This window comes from Eubalaena glacialis, chromosome 10 (assembly GCF_028564815.1).
Source record: "Eubalaena glacialis isolate mEubGla1 chromosome 10, mEubGla1.1.hap2.+ XY, whole genome shotgun sequence".
In the NCBI taxonomy this organism is placed as follows: Eukaryota; Metazoa; Chordata; class Mammalia; order Artiodactyla; family Balaenidae; genus Eubalaena; species Eubalaena glacialis.
This window is the reverse complement of record NC_083725.1, coordinates 97,936,975-97,956,491: the sequence shown is the minus strand read 5'-3', so window position 1 is coordinate 97,956,491 and position 19,517 is coordinate 97,936,975. Positions and strand designations below refer to the sequence as shown.

The following is a 19,517-nucleotide window of genomic DNA, read 5'->3' as shown; positions in this document are numbered from 1 at the left end:
CTCCTGCCCCTGCCTCCAGCACGCTTATTGAGTTACCCCAGTAAGGGGATTGTGACTCAACTTGGCAGGGTACCCCAGTCCCCTGCAGGCCGGCTGCCTCCGCCTGTCTCTGGAAACGGCAGGACCAAGAACCTGAGCACATAGCAGGGCCCCCTAGATAAGCACTTCCCAGGAGGGGATGGCAGCTCGCAGGAGATGGGTGAGCATTCTGAAGAATACAATTTCAATGACTGGGGTCAACCAGCAACAGGAGACAGAGATAAAGGTGAAAGTGACTTCAGGTAATAATAGAACCTTGTAGTTCTACATCACGTGCTTCTGCCTACCAGCACAAAACGCTTTCACACCAGCAGGCAAAGGTGGAGAGGTCTAGGGGAAGCAGACAGATTATTATCCCCGGGTGGGTCACACACTGTACTGAAGCATTAGACAGATAAAGCCAGTAGCCCAAGGTCACACAATTAGGCTTTGACACAGTGGGAATTAGAGCAGAGTGTCCTAATCTCACCCAGCGGCTATTTCTAGTAGACTCTTGATGGAGCCTTTTGTTTATACCTTGGTTCTATCTTATCTTACCTGCCCAGGTAGTGAGCTTGCTTTTTCCCTTGGGGATGAACAGTGGGAAACTTGAGCAGCCCAGAGTGGGTTGACCAGCCTGAGTTTAGAATCCAGCCTTCTTGACTTGGATTCTACCAGCAGGACCCAGGAAGGCCAGCCTGTGGAATGCTGCTACTGTTTGCATTTGGGAAGCACAGAAGAGCCCCAGTGGCAGCTGAGAATGCAGAGGCTCCAGGGCTGATAAAAGTTGTAATTAACGTGCATATATGATCCTTTCATCTTCAAAGGCTTTAACTCACATGAGCTAGTTATGCCTCCTATCACCCCCATGGCTGAGGAATCATTTATGTCTTCTCAGTTTGCAGATGGAGAAGCTGATGCGAGAAGGAGCCCTTTGCCAGGAAGTCTGGCCCTGATTCAAAGAGAGGAGATTCCTTGCTCCCAGCATCTTACCTCACTTGGGGTAATGGGAAAACAGAGTGTGAATTAATCATAAGAGAAGGCTCAAGGGACCAGACTCCTCTGGGTAAGAGACTGCATTTATACTGTTCTGGAAGGAGGTGGAGTTTATGGTATGGCTAGCTGACTAGATTCAACTCCCAGAGTTACACACAACTATCAGAAATGTAGACTAGAAAAGCCTACTGCTCTACTGTGGGGATGTCCATGTGATACAGGGGGGTCAAATCCTCCATATTGTGCCCATGGCAGACATCACTAATGGATCACAGCACTCTCTGTGGCTGAGCCAAGGTTTGGCTTCTTAGCACAGCCCCGCAGGCAGCCTCTAGCAATCAATGGGAAATGGTACAGGAGCTGAAAGCTGTTTGCTATTGCTGCCCTGCCATACAGTCTGTTTGGGATTCTCTTAAATTGCCAAAAGTTGCCAAAGTTTTATCTCAACCAATGTTGGAGCTGGCCTTTTTCTGAACTCTGTCTAGCACAGTCTAAAAAGGGTGTCATGAGAACTTCTAAGTCTCTGGGGCAGCATAACTGGATCTCATAGATGTTGCCACTGTTACATGATCACCTGGAATCTGTCCAACCTCATCCCTCACTGTTCTTCAACATGGCCTCTCTTATTCAGGTAGATGGAGCCCCCTCCTGACCCCAATCAAGCCGTACTTATTTCTCCGACTTTAAACTTTCAGCTGATCCTTTACACTTCCCTGGGTTGCTCTCCTCTCTCTGTCCATCTTCTTTCCCATGCTCAGTTCATCCTCAAACTTTACTCCTTCCATGAAGCCATCCTATACAATTGCCGCTCACAGAGAGGTCTGCTTTCTTGTATAATTAATTACTTCACTCGTTTAATTTTTCTTTCACCAAACTGCAAACTCTCTGAGGACAGAAACTAGATCTTCTACATCCCTCACTTCTTTCCACAAATGATTCTTTCCAATCACATGATAGTTTTTAGTGCATTGATTGGTGAGTGTATCCCCATTTTACAACTGGGGAAACAGAGGCAACCAATAAAGGAAGAACCTTGCCCACAGTCATCCTGTGACTAAGACAGAGAAATGTTGAGCCTCTGTTGGCCACATGTGGTTCTCACTTCTCCTAGAATGCACTGGCTGGAGATACAGATGACTGAATGGTACACAGCAATCACCGAGGGCATCGCCTACGACAGGAGAACTAAACCCAGCCTGGTGTTGTATTCCAACTTCTGGTTAGTGGATTCCAGATGGATATGGGCATACCCAGGATGGGCTGTGATCTGACAAGGAATTTCAGTGACTGATAGAAGGTCAGACCCCAACAGGGCATTTAGTCTCAGACCCACCACTCTGACAAACTCCTAAGTAACACAGTCTTTATAACTTCCTTTTTCTTTTCTTTCTTTTCTTTTTTTCCCCCACTGAGCAGGAAGAGTTTCTCTGGTCTCATGAAAAAGAAAGAAATATCTTAGTAGGAGTCTGGAAGTTTCTCTGTAGAAGAAGCATCTCAAAGGTCTGCCTTGCCCTGTGCCTTGGTATCTAGATGTTTGTTTGTTTTTGTTTGCCTTTTTTTTTTTTTTCAGATTCCCATGGCTGTCCTAGTTACTTTCCCTAGGATACTAGAGCTTGCCCTCTAAGCACTGCTTTGGCTGAATATTAGGGTTCATTTTGCACCAACATGTTGCAGGGTTCCCTTGAGGGAAGCTGAGAAATCCAATGTGTTCATGGAGTTTTGAGAGTGAAGGACACAGTCTTTTCTCTTCTTCAGGGGTTTACTGCTCTGGCCTCTTGAAGCAATGTTTATTCAAAGAATATTGCATCCAGATCCTGTGGCTAATCCCAGGGCTAACTTCCTGCAGTTTTAGCTGTGTGACTGACACCTGTTGCTAACTTCTCTGGCTTAAATTTCATCTGCTCGTCCGCAGGTGGTCGGGAGGATTCGGGGGAGTCCTCTGAGCAAAGCACCTTGGCCTAGGAGTCCTTGCCCATTGGAGTTTAGAGTGTAACTGGGTCCATACGCTTGTTGTTTCTGGTGTGGATTAATAATTCACTTCTGACATTTAATACAAACCAGGCATCGCTTTTGTGTGCTGGGGGCGCTGGGGGGGGGACTGCACTATAGTTGTGTTATTCTTTCCATTAAGTTTTATGAGGCTTAGGTGTTTGTGGGCCCACAGAATGGTGGGTTTATAGAACATGAGGCCTGGAAAGGACTGCACAGATCAACTAGAATCCTGCTGTCTCATCTCACACATGGAAAATTGGAGGCAAATAGGAAGCAAAATGATTGGTTTGGCATCACATAGTGAATCAGTAACAGAGAGGAACTAAAATATCATAGGCATTTCTATTCTTGAGGCGCCTTCGGTGTACTAGACACTGAGCTCTAAACACTATGCGCTAAACATTGTTATAGACACTTAACGGGTGCAGTGCTGGAGCTCACGCTGCTCTTAAGGGGCGGGGAGGAGAATCAACCTGTTTCACAGCCCTTCTTCCTTCCACACGGCCCTCCTCCAAAGCCAACCTCCCCACTCCCATCCCACCATACGAAATAGCTTACGAAATAGGTTTGGTATGGAAAGTCTCTAAACCATTGAAAGAAAGAACTCCTCCCGTTTTTCCCTTTTAACTTAGTGACCGAAAAGCCCAATGTTTTTCTCTGAGTGTTCTTGAGAACATGATTTTGAGGCTTGGGGTCCTTTCTACATGAGGCCGGATTTGGAGGGCAGTGCTGGGGCCGAGAGGCAGACAGACTTCTAAGGAATCAAGATCCCTGGTTTACTGGACAAAACCCAGTGAGCTCTAAACTTCCTCCGCCTTGCCTGACATGTCAAACTCGAAGAAGGATACACTCAAACTAGAGAGCATGCAGAGAAAAGTGATTTCAAGGAGATGTGAGGATTAGTACATGAGCCACTAGGAAAAAAAATAATTAAAAAGGTTTCTATAGATCAGAAAGATAAAAAAGGATGGAAAAAAATTAGCCAGAACCTATTAAAAAATCACAGAAGGTAAATGATAAAGATGGCTTTGCTAGCCAAATCTAGAAATTTCATTCATTCAGTCAGCCATCCAATATTGATTGAACATCTACTGTAATTGAGGAACTGAGAGCTGGGGACTACAGCAATACAAAACTGTACATAATGTACATAAGTGTACATAAAGCGTAAGCTTTCCCCTAAGAAGCTTATAGGATCACCTGTGAAAGAGAACAGAGCATCATAATACAGCTCAGAGGCATCCCTTGAACTTCTTTTTAGATGGAAATATGCTTGTGGGGTTTTTATGAATTATCAGGGAGACACAGCTAGCAGACAACAGGAGAAGGTAAAAGTCACTTTGGGAAGTCTAGAGGGATGTACCTGACCTCTAAGGTTGACCTTGGGAAGATAACTAGTTCCATCACAGAGGATCCACTGCAAAGACGAACTTCTGGGCAGGAGATTTCTACAGCAGTATTACTTCTCTCTCCAAACTCTGATTTGCGTCTATGTGACCAACATGCTGGTGGGTACCTGAACCCTTGTCCACCCCTTGCAGGGAAGTGTGGCCCTGAAACTCACTGGTGGCTGCGGGGCTGACTCAGTGACATCAACTGGTCTCCTGCAGACTGTAAGATGGTGCTCGGCTCTGCTGGAATCTGCTTCGTGGACTGGACACATTCAACAATGGCAACATTTGTGACTGGTGTATAGTATTTACGCCATTTAATTTAATACTTTTGGAGCCAGGGGCCTGGGCAGAAATGACCTTCTAGGTCAGAGGCAGGAGACCAGGTCTGAGCTGCATGGAATTGTTAATTTCTCCCTAGCATCTCAATTTCCATAATGGTGAACACTTGTGAAGAGGTCTTACCATCCTCACTCTAATATCTTGGTGGGTTCTCTTTGAGAGAGGATGTAGAAAAAGACGCTGCCTAGATCCACTACTGGTATGTGGTTTCTTCTGGAAGGCACTACAGACCTGCTCAAGTGCAAAAAGATGTACTGAAATTGAAACAGATGGGGGTCTGTGATGAGTTTCTGCCCCCAGGCCAAAGGCGCAGGTCCCTTCCTGCAGACTGAGTCAGACATTTCCAGGGGGCTTTGCCTCCTTCCTTCCGGGATGGCTTGTTTCTCAGGCAGGGCACCCATAGGCGATGCTACCCACCCCGCCCCCCCTGCAAAGGTCACCTGCTGGGCCAAACAGAAGCCAGACCACTGGTTTGCACTGGAGCTGGGAAGAAGGGTGGCAGCACACTTCTAGCTTTTGCTCGATTCCTGGTGTCCACGGTGAGCATAGCCTGATTCCTGACAGCCTTCGCTCTCAGAGGACCCCTTTCTGTCACCAGTTCTAGCTGGTAGAGAGAAGGTCCTGGCATCACGGACCCGTAAGCTGAGGGCAAACATTTTTGCTGCTGTTTGATTGGCTCCTTTCCCAACTTCATCCTGTCATGAGCCGAAGTCTTAGATGATGGAGCAATCCATCAGCAGCCTTATCATCCATCAGGTGACAAGTACTGAAGTGATCATGAACAAACAACTCAATTCACCATCCCTTTGAATCCCAGCCTCTCCCCAACTCCCCCCGCCTCCACCCCGTATAGAAGAAAACAGAACTTGTATCCAGGAATTGGAATGAATGAGCTGCTCAGAGTATGAATGCAAAGACATTTCCATTACTTCTTTCTCCTTCATATTTGCAATTCCAGCCCCCTCCTCTGACATCACATGTATAAAGGGAGAGCAAAACCAGCTCTGTGGACGTTATGATCCTGCCCACCTCGGGTTCCTAAACGGGATTTATGAAGACAACCAGCGTACTAGCAGGTATCATCGTTCGGGTTTCTGGGGCACCCTGACATCTTGATATACAAAGGGAGGCACAGCAATGCAGTGACCAAGAACATGAACCCAGCAGCTAGACAACCTGGGTTTGAATCCTAGCTCCATCACTTACCAGCTCTGTGGCCTTGAGCAAGTTACTTAAATTCTCTATGCCTCAGTTTTCTCATTTGTAAAAGAAGGATAATAATAACACTTCTTCCTAAGGTTAGTGCATGGATCAAACAAGTTAGTATAGAGGAAAAATTAGGATGGTGCCGGCATGTGGTCAGCACTCTGTGTTTGCTATTATCAGTAGTAGCGGTGATGGTATCTCAAATACATACAACTAGCTGCAAAGAAACAACCACAAAAGGCACAAGAGCTCTAACTCTCAAGAAAGGTTGAGGGTTAGAAAGATGAACTTTCAGGCACAGCTCAAGGAGACTCGCCATGACACCAGAGCAAAGGCTCAAAATTACTGGTCTACGTGAATTCTCTCTTTCCCTGGAGTTTTGCAATTAATGTTTACTCTCAAAAGCTGAAGACTCGAGAAAGATGTTTGGGGCCTGAGTTTTGCAAATCACCTCCTTGGTGACTCAGCCCTTCCCCACCCACCTGGGGCCTGTCTGTGTACACTTGTTCTTAGGAGGGACGCTGGCCTCAGGAGGACACACCCAGGCAGCTGGGGCGCCCCAAACTCAGGGAGATCTGGCTTCGTGAGGTTCTGTGTCCCCATGACACCCACCCCTTCATCCTGTCTTTGACTCCCTGCCCCTACGTTTCACAGGGTGGATGATCCATGGGAAGGCAGGACCTGCCCTGGTTGTGGGCGACTTCACACGTGGCAAGCTCCGTGGAAAGGAGGCACGGTTTGCCTCTGCAGCAGATGTCAGGCTTCCCAGAAGACCTGTAGCTGCTGCAGGAGACCCACACAGAAGGCAAGGACTTCTGGGAAGTACTTCTGCTTCTCTCCCAGCTGCCACCACCTTCCAGAAGCAGGTGTGGGGTTGGACGGGAGGGTGTGGGCCTCTCACCCAAAGAGTCCAACCTCAGATCAGCATCTCCAAAATAACCAGAGCTCCAAGTGGGCCATTGCACGGGAGTGTTTTATTTTGAGGCTCCAATTTGGGGATTGGTGTCATCATCCTGCCTGGCTCTCACTCTCTTCTTGGCCCAAGAAGTGAGTCACCCCGTCCTTAGACGGATGTCCCCAGACACAGCAAGCAGCCACCAAAGCCACAAACAGACGGGCGATCTCCCTCCTTGGGCAGACCAAACATGAGCCCTGTGGTGGGCAGCTGGCCGGCCAAACGCCCGTCTCAGCCCTGTCCTGAACAAGGCAGCCATCACCACTGTTGTCATATACAGATAAATGCGTCTGTATCTTAGGTAGACGGTCAGGCATGCTTTCATATATAGCGTGCATGTAGTAATTCCTATAGTCTAGACATTCATTTCAGTTCAACAGTTACTGGTAACAATTACGGACCAGAACTGGGATCTGGGACCACAGAAATGAATGTGGTTCGATCCCTGATGTCAGGGGGCCTGCACAGCACTGCAGAAGAGATATAAGAGAAGATCTGTCTGGTTTGGGGTTTTCCTCCAATGAGAAGCATGAAAGTCATTAGCACCCCTTGGCCCCAAACACGCTTATTGATCTTGATTTTCCTGTGCAGCTTTTAGGCTAATTAACTGGGCACCTATGGGAACCAGATACCTCCTTGTCAGACATGAAGTTGGCCACCATCCAGTGACACCAGGGATTCTCAGCCGGGGGCGACTTTAACCAACCCCCCCATTTGGCCATGTCTGGAGGCAATATTGATTGTCACACGGGGCGGGGGGAGGTTTGCACTACCAGAATCTAGTGTGTGGAAGCCAGAGATGCACAGTCAGCCGTTCTCCAGGAAACCCTACACTAGACCATGAACTACTCAGGAGTGAGGACTGCGTCCTTCTGACCATGAGCTCTCAGGACCTATCCGCTGGGTGCACCAAGTAGGCAGTGAGGGCGTGAACGTTTGTTGGATATATTGTCCAGTTAATGAACTTACTCGAGAGGAGGTAAATTAATAGCAGGGTAACAGAAATATACACGCCCCTATCTCACTCCCTCTTCTTCAGATACTCAAATCCTCTCTTGTCCACATTGCCCCCTCCTCCTCCCCATCACTGATTCCCCAGCCCTCCTAGCTGTGCTTCAGCTTGGCAAGGCTGCTAGCTTTATGATCTCAAGTGGCCAGGCTGTCACTTGATGGCACTGGCTTACATGTGTAGAACCGTAAGGTTCTTGGATAGAAGTCCCACATCTCACACACTTAATCCCCCTGTAGTACGCAACACAGCATGGGACCCACAGAAGACACATTATAAATGCTTAAGGATTGACCAGCCATACCCACATTATGTGTAGACACATGTGTTCAGATGCATATATACCTACGGGCACACCCACGCCTTGTGTATGTCCACACCTAGCAAGCAAAAACCCTCTATGTAGCTTCTCTTGGTACTTCACATATTGGGGTGATCAAAAAATGGACAGCAGAGGAATACAAATGTTCCTCTCCAAAAGCACACATTTTCTGAACCAAATATCAATTTAATCGGACACTAGACTGATTCACGAGTTGTATAAATGTGATTTTCATTTATGCAAAAATCCATGCAAGTTTCTGACTTCTAATCACACAAAGCCATGTACTTATTTGTAGAAAAATATATAAATATTTAGTCAAAATATACACTAGGCTTCAATTGGTAGAGTATTTGCATATTTGAAATCCTGACACCCCTGGAAAATCTGGAGTGCCCAACAACTGCGTCCATGCCAAGCCAGACTCCACAGCCACAAACTTCCCAAACCCTCGCTGGCCAGCTTTGGGGGAGGGCCCTTTTTAAGAAAAATATCAACTTGCTAAGGGAGTGAAAAGTGGGGTTCCAATTTAAGGTTGGAGGCACCAGCCTCCCCTGGTGATTCTAAAGAACACTTGTGTGTTTCCCATTCAAGAGGGGACACAAAGGAACGTGAGTCATCAGCTTCTGGCTGTGCAAACCCCCAGAATTTCTCTCTGAGGCAGAAAAGATCCCCTTTGAGAACTGCACTTTGTATGGCGGCATCTGCCACCTGCTTCAGTTCATTCTTTCCCAAGACCCACTTCCCTTTCAGGCTCTGGGTAGAGTCAGCTAAAAAGGAGGTGCAGGGGAAACACAATGGCAGCCCGTATCTCAGCCCCCATCCCAGCCAGGATGGATGGCTGGGGAGGCCGGCTTTGCTCCCACCACCTCCTCTCCATCAGGGACCCCCGCCTGGAACCGTCTGACACCCAAGGCCAAACTGAAATCTCACTTGAGTGACCACGTTTCACCTAGGGCCCTACAATGACTCTGCATGCAAGACCCCTGACTTTTCTAGAGAACCGTGTCAGCCCGGGGTCCTCAAGACTCTCCCTCACTGGGCACATATGACCTGCTAAATGCTGAGGGTTTCCATTGAGCATGGGATGAGGGGGCTTCCTGGGTCATTGTATCCAGAATGCTTGCAGGGTCAGAGCCTCTGCAGGGCCCCTGTCTTAATTTCCAGGCAAAAGGCCTTGCCCTGACTTGTCTCTTAGACAAGGAACGGCCTCTCCCTTTTTTCCAAGCCTGCAAATGAGAGCATGTCTAGAAGGGCAGCTGGACTCTGATAAGGGAATTGACTTATTTTAGTAACAAATAACTAGGTTGGCATCTCTGGACAGCTGTGGCCAGGCCTGGGGAGAGACAGGCCAGGGCAGAGCAGGGCAGCCAAGAGTCCTCAGCCTGCCAGGGGGAGAGGAAAGCCACTCACACCAGGCTTCATGTTCACTGGCCTCACACGATTTCCAAAGTCCTCCAGAGGCAAAGTAATGAGTCAAAGGAACACAGGCATGGGAGTCTACCATGGGGGATGTCAGAAAACTCCATCACTCACTAGCTGTGTGTCCTTGGGCAAGTCATGTCAACTCCCTGAGCCTCAATTTCTTTATCTAGAAAATGGAATGAAGAGAGTGCTAAATGTACATAGAGCTGTCATGAGGCTTGTATAGGATAACCTATTCAAAGCCCCTGGCTGAATGCCTAGCACGGAGTCAGTGGTCAGTAAATGGTATTTCCTGGGGACTTAGGACCCTACTTCGCAGAGGACCAGAGCGTCAGGCTTTTAAAGCTGGGGTGCTCCTAACTGGGAGGGATCCAGCAACACTCCAGGAGACCCCAGACAGTATAGAGACTCTTCCCCAAGCAGCAACTTTGCTTGATCATAAGAAATATATCATTATTCTTATATTAAACTGGGTATATTGTGGAGGAAAATGCAAAATTGTAATGAGTATTTAAGACAGAATTTCAGGCATGAAACAAATGTTGCTACGTCAGTAGACCACACTCTCCCCACCCCCTGCTGGGAGTAGAGGTGGGGTCGTTACAGTCCTTGAGGATCCAGGTATTTCAGAGACCTGAGGTTTGGAAAGCGTCCTGCGCTAACACTCCGCCTGAGAGAGGGGAAATCACCTTTCTCTCCCTTTTGGGATCTGTTTCCTCCTTGGGAAAAAGAAAGGGTTTTTCTAAGTGATCCTTGGAGTCACCATCTCTGAGTCTGTGACAGTGAGTCAGGAAATATTTCTTGAATGAATGGAAGGGGATCTGTCATAAACTAAGAATTTCACACTGCCCAGCAACCTTTCCTGCGTGGGGCAATTTGGAAAAAGAATGGCAACTTTTCCTACTGGCTGCTAGCCTCAAACACACCTACTTAGCACTGTGCCTTTGCAGGAAGTAAGATGTCCATTGTGTTTTGGGGGAACAACTGAATTAATTGATGCTAACTAACCTCAGCAGCGGTAGAGGTTTGCTTCCTTTCTTCTTCACCTGGGAAAACACAGCCAAAGCTCTAACTCCCAGAAAGAGGGGTCTTTAATGCTCAGAGGGACCAGAAGGGTGCCGGCCACCCACAAGCACCAGACGTCTCAGATGCACCCCTCTTTCTAAACACCAGGGGCACAATTCCCTAGCAGCGACCTCTCACCCACAGAGAAAAGGAGGCAGAGAGGTATGGAGGGCTCATCCCACTGCCCTCTACCCAGGGCCATTTTCTTCCTTCCACATGTGACACCTAGTTCAAGATATCTGTTCTCCAACTTAAGAGAGTCTGGGTCCAATGCTGCTTAACTGCATTGGGCCATGTCTCCACTTCTTGCTTTCCAATATGAAGACTGGACACTTTCTTCCTCCCCTAAAACTTGCCCCTTTCCAGAGTTTCCTCACTGTCTTCCACAGCCCACTGCCTTCCACAGCCCACTGCCTCTGCTGCTGGGGCAACAGCAGAGCCTCCCCGCCTCCCCTTTCTCCTTCCTCTCTCTGCCTGCCCAGCCCGAGCCCGCTGTTAGGTCACATCTCCTTTCCGAGTCTCAGTTCCTTCCAAACAGCTTTACAAGCACACGAAAGCCCGGGTCCAGGCAGTTATTGCTACTGGCACTTTTCTGTGCTTCCTCCAAGTGACGCTGCCCAAAGGGACCACGGAAACGCAGGGCTGGAATGAGCCCGCTGGTCTCGGGGAGAACTTCAAGGGTCAGGACAGTGCCAAATATTGGAGGATGGGGCCCTTTAGAAGAATCAGGGCTAAGGATGGAAGGAGTCGGGAGTCAGAATCCTCAGAATCAAAGCAGAAGATGCCACGGGAAGGTAACATACAAATAAACTTCCCTAGAGGCCATGGAGACACCAGCATGGTCCCTCTTCCCTGAGGCCAAGCTCACGGCTCTCCCTGAAATCTTTCCCTCTTCTCTGCCTTTCAAGGACTCCTTGGAGCTCCAGTTCCCTTTGGAAGCCTCCTCTAAGGCCTCTGGTCCACCACCACCTGACCCTTCCTTCCATAAAATCCTTTCCGAGTTTGTCCATGCCATACATACAGCCTGATGTATTCTGACTAAGCAACAGGCTAAGGGGCCTGGTTCACGTGAGCACCAATCCTCTTGGCTGTGTGAACACCAGCAAGTCACTTAACCTCTCTGAGCTTCAGTTTGTTTCCCTCCTATAAAACAGGACTAACAACACGTCTCACTTGGCCATTGTGAGGGTAAAATGAGAGAACTCATGTAAAGAATTTAGCACAGTGCCTGGCACAGCCAAAGTGTATAAGAAATGGTGGCTACTGCTGTCATTCCTATTACTACTAATTATTATTATTAATTCTTACTTTTTCTGTTTCAGGAATCTAAATCCTAGATCCCCACTTATCCTCAGTCTAAAGTACCCAGGTAGGACTGTGTCTTTTACTTTCTTGGGACCCCCAGAGCTGGGTTCAATAAATACTTGCTGAGTGGAATTACCCATAGGTTGAGCTGTCTTAATGACCCAGCTGGCACTTCTTAAAAGAAAAATTAATTTTGCCGGTGATAAGCAAATCAGCCATGTAATTATCTGTAGATATATAGACAAAGGAGTGCTTGGAGTTCAGCCTCACCAGAATACCTCACACACAGCCACTCCATCCACAGCCACCGAAAGGCACAGACCCTGTTGGGATGGGATATTGGCAGCCCGGCTCCAGGATCCCTGATGCCCCCCCTGGAGCCCAGGTGGGCCCTCCTGCTCTGAGGCTGACAGGCGGAATATAGGAGCCACATTACTGTCTGCATTTCCCCTAACTGACCGGCAGAAGCAGGAGGTTGCAAGGATGGAGCAAGTGGCCCAGTCACGGCCTCTCCTACTCACACTCCTTGCCGCAGGCTGGCACCTCGTGGCGACCCAGAACCTCGCCGCAGAGCTAGTTCAAGTTCCCACAAGCATTAAGATCGTTAGTGACCGGAGCCAACTGTAAGAGCTTTGGAACCCAGGCGCAGTGGGGGAGCCGCAGGAACCCAGGACCCCTTTCTGGAAAGCTCACTGCCACCAGCTCTCACGCATGGCAACTGTGCCCACCTCTACGGTCACCTCGCTAACAGCCCTGTCCCTGCCCCAGCCCCTGCCTCTGCCCCAGTCCCTGTCCCTGCCTTGCCCAGTTCTTCGCTGCCCGGCCACTGCCCAGCCAGGCTTCAAGCGCCCTTGGGCACAGGAGCCTGTTAGTCCAGACACGGGCTGCGCGCACCCAGGAATACAGTTACTTTCTGCCCTGTGCTCCTCCGGCTGCAAAGACCTCACCCACGACTGCGCGCCGGCAGCCTGCCCAGCAAACTTTTCTTGGCTCTTTCTCTTTTCCTTTCAACAAAACGGTGCTTCCCACCGACAGGCTCTCCAAGAGCTTAGCGCAAATCCTCGCCCCGCTCTCCACCAAATCCCAGCCGCTCGCCGCCCATTTGACTCCGGCCCCCCGGGGCCAACTCAGCCCGCGCGGCTGCCGGCTGGGTCCCGGCCACTCGGGCCACTCCCTCCCGCCGCCCCGGCGGGCACTCACCGATCTGCGCCAGACTCAGCTGCACGAGGCAGAGTCCCCAAGCTGCCCGCCTCCAGAACGTGTCCATGGCGTCGGAGCGGCCGAGAAAGCAAGCGAGTGGAGCCGGAGGGGCCGGGCGCTGGGCGGGGGGCAGCGGAGCACGGGGCGAGCAGGGCGCCCGAACCTGTCGGAGGCTGGGGTCCGGCTGGCAATGAGGGCTCCTCGGAAGTTGGGTGCAGTTTTTATTCGAGGGCTGAGAGAGTGACCTAAGAGGGAGGGAGCGAGGGAGGACACACCCAAGCGAGGGCGCTGTGACTAAGCAGCCGGCAGAAGTTTAAAGACGTACCAGCTCTCCTTGGCGCTGGTCCCTCCGCCCCCGCCCCGTTCTCCTCGGAGCTGGTAAAGCGGGAGGTGCCTGGGTGGGCGCCCGGAGGGCCGCGGGGTCCCCGTGCACCCGGGGCGCACCGGCTTTCCTCTCCCGGCGTCTGGGAGCGCAGCCTCTGGACGCAGGAGGGAATGACTGAGTCCTAAAACCTCGCGCCGTTGGGTTCAGCCTCTGGCCTCTCCTCTCCGCTAGGTTTCTCTTTGACTCTGGCTGGGGAACTCTTCTTTCTGGGTTTCACAGGCAGCTGGATATTCTGGGAGAGGAGCTGGAACAGTGGGAGAGTGGTTTTTCCCTGCCCATGGTGGGGAGCTTGCGATTCTTCCCAGGGGAGAGAGGAAGAGCTCATTCTTCTTCCCTTGAAAGAGAAGGAAGTCCACATACCTCAGGTGAATTTTTGATTCTTATCAGGACTGCTCGGAGAAAGCTAATGATGGCCAGCCATGGGGCTGGCATTTGGCTCCACTGACCTATGTGTCATCTTCCAGTGCCAGGCTAGCATCTGGATCCATCCACCCATTCATCCATCCGCTCACTCACACCCTCATTCATCCTCCCAAACATCCTTCCACCCACGCATTCGTCTATCTGCCCATCTCACCTTACATCCCTCCAGGGCTCACACATCCATCCATCCTCCTGTCCATCCAGTATGCACTCACATCCATCCAGCCTCTTGTCCATCCATTTATCCAACCACGCATCCTTTCATCTGTCCATCCATCCAACCACATATTCTTCCAACCCCCCTCCCATACAACTTCTCATCCATCTTTCTTAAGCTTTTCACGTCTCTTTGTAAATCCACATCCATCTATACACTCTTCTCTTCTCCATCCATTCACCTACATATCTGTTCATACATGTATTCATCCATCATTCAACCATCCATCATCCACATATCCTTTCATCATTTTATCTGTCCTCTCACCCACCCACACATCTATCCCTTCTTTCTTGCTTCCATGTATACTCCTATCTATGCAAACGTTAATCCACTTTTCCCCCATCTATCCTACTTGGCAAATCTCAAAAAAGGGAGGAGATTGTCATATTCTTCAGCAGAGGCATTTTGAGTTTGAAAAACCATACTTTGCCTCATAATTTCATATCTCTAACATTGTGGTTTAATATTTGAAAAGCAAAAACAGTATTTATTGTTAATGTGGACGACTGAAAGTAAATCTGAATGGAATTCTTGCCTGGTGAGACACACAGAAAATGATAGTGGTTACCAGTAACTGTGACAAGACCCTGAAGGAGCCTTGCCAGAATTTCCAAGGGAAAGTAATCCCCTTTTGACTTTGGAGAGCAGTTGGAACATTTGATCAGATGAAAAGGTTGAAGGGGGACAGCAAGGCATGAGGCTGGCGGGGGGAAGCAGGGGCCAGTTTGTAAATTATACTAGGAAGTCTGATCCTTAAGAAATAGGGAGCCAATGTAAGTTTATTATTGTTGTTGTTGTACTAAAATACACCTAACATAAAACTTAACATTTTAGCCATTAGGTAGCATTTCATACAGTCACAAAATTGTGCAGCCATCACCACTATTTTAGTTCGGGCTGCTGTAACAAAATACTACGGACTGGGTGGCTTAAACCACAGAAATCTATTTCTCACGGTTCCGGAGGCTGAGAAGTCCAAGATCAGGGTGCCAATATGGTCTGGTTCTGGTGAGAACACTCTTCTGGTTTGCAGGTAGTCATCTTCTCTGTCTTCTCCTATCCTCACAAGAGGGAGAGAGGGGGGTGGAGGGAGAGAGAGAGAGAGAGAAGGACAAGCTCTCTTGTGTGTCTCTTCTTATAAAGGCACTAATCCCATTCATGAGAGCTCCATTCACATGACCTAATTACCTCTCAAAGGCCCCACCTCCTAATACCCTCACACTGGGGGTTAAGATTTCAACATATGAACTTGCAGGGGAGACAAACATTTAGCCAATAACAAACACTATCTAGTCCAGTGTAAGTTTTTGCGTTGGGGAGAGGCTGCTTGACTATAGGCTGCTCTTCTTGCATTTTCAGGGACAGTGTTTGAGGCTAAAAAATCACTGGATCCACTACTCCCCAAACGCTCAGTGGCTGGCATTCCACGACTCTCTCATGGGGTGGCCTGTCTGAAACAAAGACAATGCCTCTGAGCCCCACCTGACGACCAGGCACGTTGATAATGCTACCAGTAGCAGCAGAGTTGGCTCTGCTGCTCTCTGTGACCAAGAGGACACTTTCCTGCAGCAACTGGGGGCACACTGGCTTCCAAGCTGATCCTCAGGCTCTAACCACCAAGAAACCAGCCCTAGTGAGTTCCATGGAAAGAACACTGGACAAGGAATGGCCTTGGCCATCTTGTGTCACTTCCAGGGCTTTCAGCTTTCTTTTTTTGGAGGAGGAGGGAAAAGTGGGATGGGTATTTATATTCACTAGAAATACTAGAAACAATGTTTGTCTTTCTGTTTCATGGAACTAGGCGGTTCTTTGGAGACCCTTCAGAAACACAGAGGTCAAAACAAAGGCTTAGGCATGGGTTGTTCCTCCCCCATCCCAGCCACAGAAGTCCCACTCGCATCAATGTTATACACTAGACTGCTGTGTGAGATTTCATTTTGACAAAGGATTTTACTTCAATCAAAAATTGTGTGTAAAAACCACTAGGCTAGGTCATCTTGAACCCTGGTCCTTTCTGCACTTGTGCAGTAAACATTCAGTAAACGAAGAGACGGGTGTGAAAGTGTTTTGCAAACTGTAGAGGGGCATGCAAATTCTCAGCATTGTAATTAGGATTCTTCTCCCAGGGGAAATCTTTTGCCTGCCTGCTTCCCGATAGTTTAGTGAGGGACAGAGATTGTTTGCCCCCATGCCACAAATGACTCATTTCAAACTGACCTGGTGACTTACTGAGTCAGTGTCAGCCTTTGGGAATTCCTGGATCACCTCTCAGAGCTAACCCCCATCTCCTTTCCACTCCAGACACCCCTCTCCCACTCTGCCCACACCACTGGTCTCAAGATCATCCTTATTATTGTTATTTTATAGTTTCATAGTATTCCACTGTATGGATAATACCATCCTTCAATTACTTATGTTTGGACATTTAGAATGCAATTACAAACAATGTTGCAATGAACAATCAAAAAAAAAAAGAAGACTTTCCTGTGCTCTCCTCTGAGCCTCTATAAAGGTTAGATCCTCAAAATCACTAATTTTAGATGCTCAATATCTATTGCAACAGATACTTTTTTAAGCCTAACTATGAGATGTGGGAAGGTGAAAAAGAGAGCTTGAATTGATCTGGGTTGACATGAGATTACACTGTTTGGGAAGAATCTAGGACTCAATCAGCAACCTTGGATGAAGAAGCCCCACTCTGAACCTTGGCTCTCCCGCTTAGCAGCCCGTGACTTTACTCAGGTCACTTAACCTCTGGGAGTTTGGGTTATCCCATCCACAGAATGAGATGAATAAGAACGTTCTCACAGTCTGTTATGAGTAGTAAGTGAAAGAAGGCATCAAGACTCTTTACTGGGGTCTCTGCCTCATGGTGGGACACCATGACCCGCCAGCCTCTAAGCTACCTAAGGACAGGGCCATGTCTGCCTTGGGCCCTAGTACATACTCAGTTCTGGGTGCCTGGCAATGCCCCGCCTCTAGTGTTTGTAGTGCTCTCAGTAAATAAACACGACATAAATGCATGAATGACTGTTGTTCTTTGTCCTCCCAACACACTTTACAGGGTGACTTTGGGAATCACAGGAGTGAATAGGTAGAAGCATTTAGACATCTTAACCCTTTCGAGACAAACGCAAGCAACAGTGTCATAACTGGGTGACCACTTTCAGAAGATCCAGGGGAGCCGGAGCATGGTTCCTGCTGGCAGACTAGACTTTGTTTATTTTTCTTCCTAAAATATTGGGATCTGCTGTCTTCTGACTAGTAATAAATCTTGTTCTTCTTGAGCAAAGAAAAGTCAGATCTAAACCAATGGTAGCAGGCATGTGTGGAGCAAGGGTGCCTTACTGGAGACGGGAGACCAAATCATGGGATTTGAGGATTATAAACACAGCAGGCCACCGGGCTCTTTTAAAGGGATAACATCCAATTCTTCTCTCCCAGAGAAGGAGCAATCTGGCAAAGTAAAGAAAAAGTGCCATTCCGTTCATGTTTCTCTCAAAAAATAAATCCATTCTTAGATCACCCTCACAGTGTGAATTCCACACATGCACGTGAGCAGCGCTGAAAAAGCTCTAGTGAAATAATTATTAGTGAAGTCCAAATAAACCGGTCATTTGGGAAGCAATCTTCACGATAAATAAATGACATTGCATGACTAATTGGTCCCGAGTTAACCAAGTGTGACTACCAAGCTGAGCCTTTAGGATTACTAAGGCTTTCAAAGTAAGGCAACTGAAGTAGTCGGTGCATTCTGGAAATGCCAAAGGGACAGGGTGCCTCTGGAGTCTAGGTATGTCCATGTCAGTTGCCAAATGGGCTTTACACAGACCTTTGGAAGTTAAAATGGTGTGCCTTTAGGACCAAATCCCACAACTGGAGAGTAACTAATTTAAAAATGTGAATTTTTGAAGTTGAGATTTGAATTAATGGTGTGTGACCGTATGTAGTAACCTAATTAGGAGGAAGACAAGTGAGAGTCTGTATTGTTTGCACAATTATTTAAAAGAAATTTAATTGTATTTCTTTTAAGCACATGTAGTAACTAAAATTCTTATTTATTCATCTTCTCTCCACGTCATACAAATTGTTAGTTAAACATCTCTTGGAAGTCTTTAAGGGATCTGCGTTAATGAACATTGAAGTATGATTTGTGTTGGTCATATCCATGATTGATATATAATGGTGGCTGATATCCTTGGGGTTGTCTGAAAATTGTTAGCCTCTTCATCCATTCACTATGTGACTATTAGGTGCTGAGCAAAATTTAAACATTCTTGATTCTATCATAATTAATCATTACCACCATCACCACCATTGTCACTACCAACCCCACCACCATCACTTCACCACCACCACCACCATTGTCACCACCACCACCACCACCACCATTATTACTACCATCACCACCATCACTTCACCACCACCACCCTACCACCACCATTATTACTACCACCACCATCATTATTACTACCACCATCACCACCAACACCACCACCACCACCATTATTACTACCATCACCACCATCACTTCACCACCACCACCATCATTATTACTACCATCACCATCACCACCACCACCACCACCACCAGCCCAACCCCATTATCATAGACACTGCAGCTAACCACCAGTGCTTAGTACATGCCAAACCTAATGCCATTTAATTGTCACCACAACCCTATGAAAAGTTCATTCCTATTTTACAGATAAGGAAACCGAGGCTCAGGAATGTCAGATGACTTGTCCAAGGTCGCATCTTCATTTTACTTAAAGGAAATCTTTCTTGCCATTAAGAGATATAGAGATAGAAAATTTTGATCCCATTCTGATCTTGATCTAGCAAAAATACTGAGTCAGTTGAGTCTTAATTAATTAGTTTTTACTAGATTTTATCTCAGTCAGTTTCTTTTAAGAAGGAAGATCTCCTTCGGAAGCTTTTGTTAGACCTGTGGAGGTAGAGAAGTGGTATCTAAGGTAAAAGGTGGAGAATGTTGATTCTCATAACTCACTGAAAAATTAGTCTCTTAGAATGAGGCAACTTTTTTTGTTTTTTTTTTAATTTTATTGAAGTACAGTTGATTTACAGTGTTGTGTTAATTACTCCTGTACAGCAAAGTGACTCAGTTATTCATATACATATATTCTTTTTCATATTCTTTTCCATTATGGTTTATCCCAGGATATTGAATATAGTTCCCTGAGCTATACAGTAGGACCTTGTTGTTTAAGAATGAGTCAACTTTAAAACTCAGGTCTTGATTA

General features: G+C 47.7%; 1 protein-coding gene across 18 annotated transcripts in view; it reads right to left on the bottom strand.

Annotated features, from left to right (window-relative positions):
- Positions 1-13,500, bottom strand: part of CD44 (CD44 molecule (Indian blood group)) — an 87,598-nt gene extending 74,098 nt beyond the window's left edge. For 2 of the 18 annotated variants that reach the window (XM_061201578.1, XM_061201579.1), the window contains exon 1: positions 13,227-13,497. In XM_061201578.1, coding sequence (XP_061057561.1) covers positions 13,227-13,293 — 67 coding nt within the window. In that variant the 5' untranslated portion in view covers positions 13,294-13,497. Of the gene's footprint in view, positions 1-13,226 lie in introns of all 18 variants that reach the window. The other 16 variants (XM_061201582.1, XM_061201583.1, XM_061201587.1 and 13 more) reach the window with 13 other exon arrangements.
- Between the last annotated feature and the right edge of the window lie 6,017 nt (positions 13,501-19,517).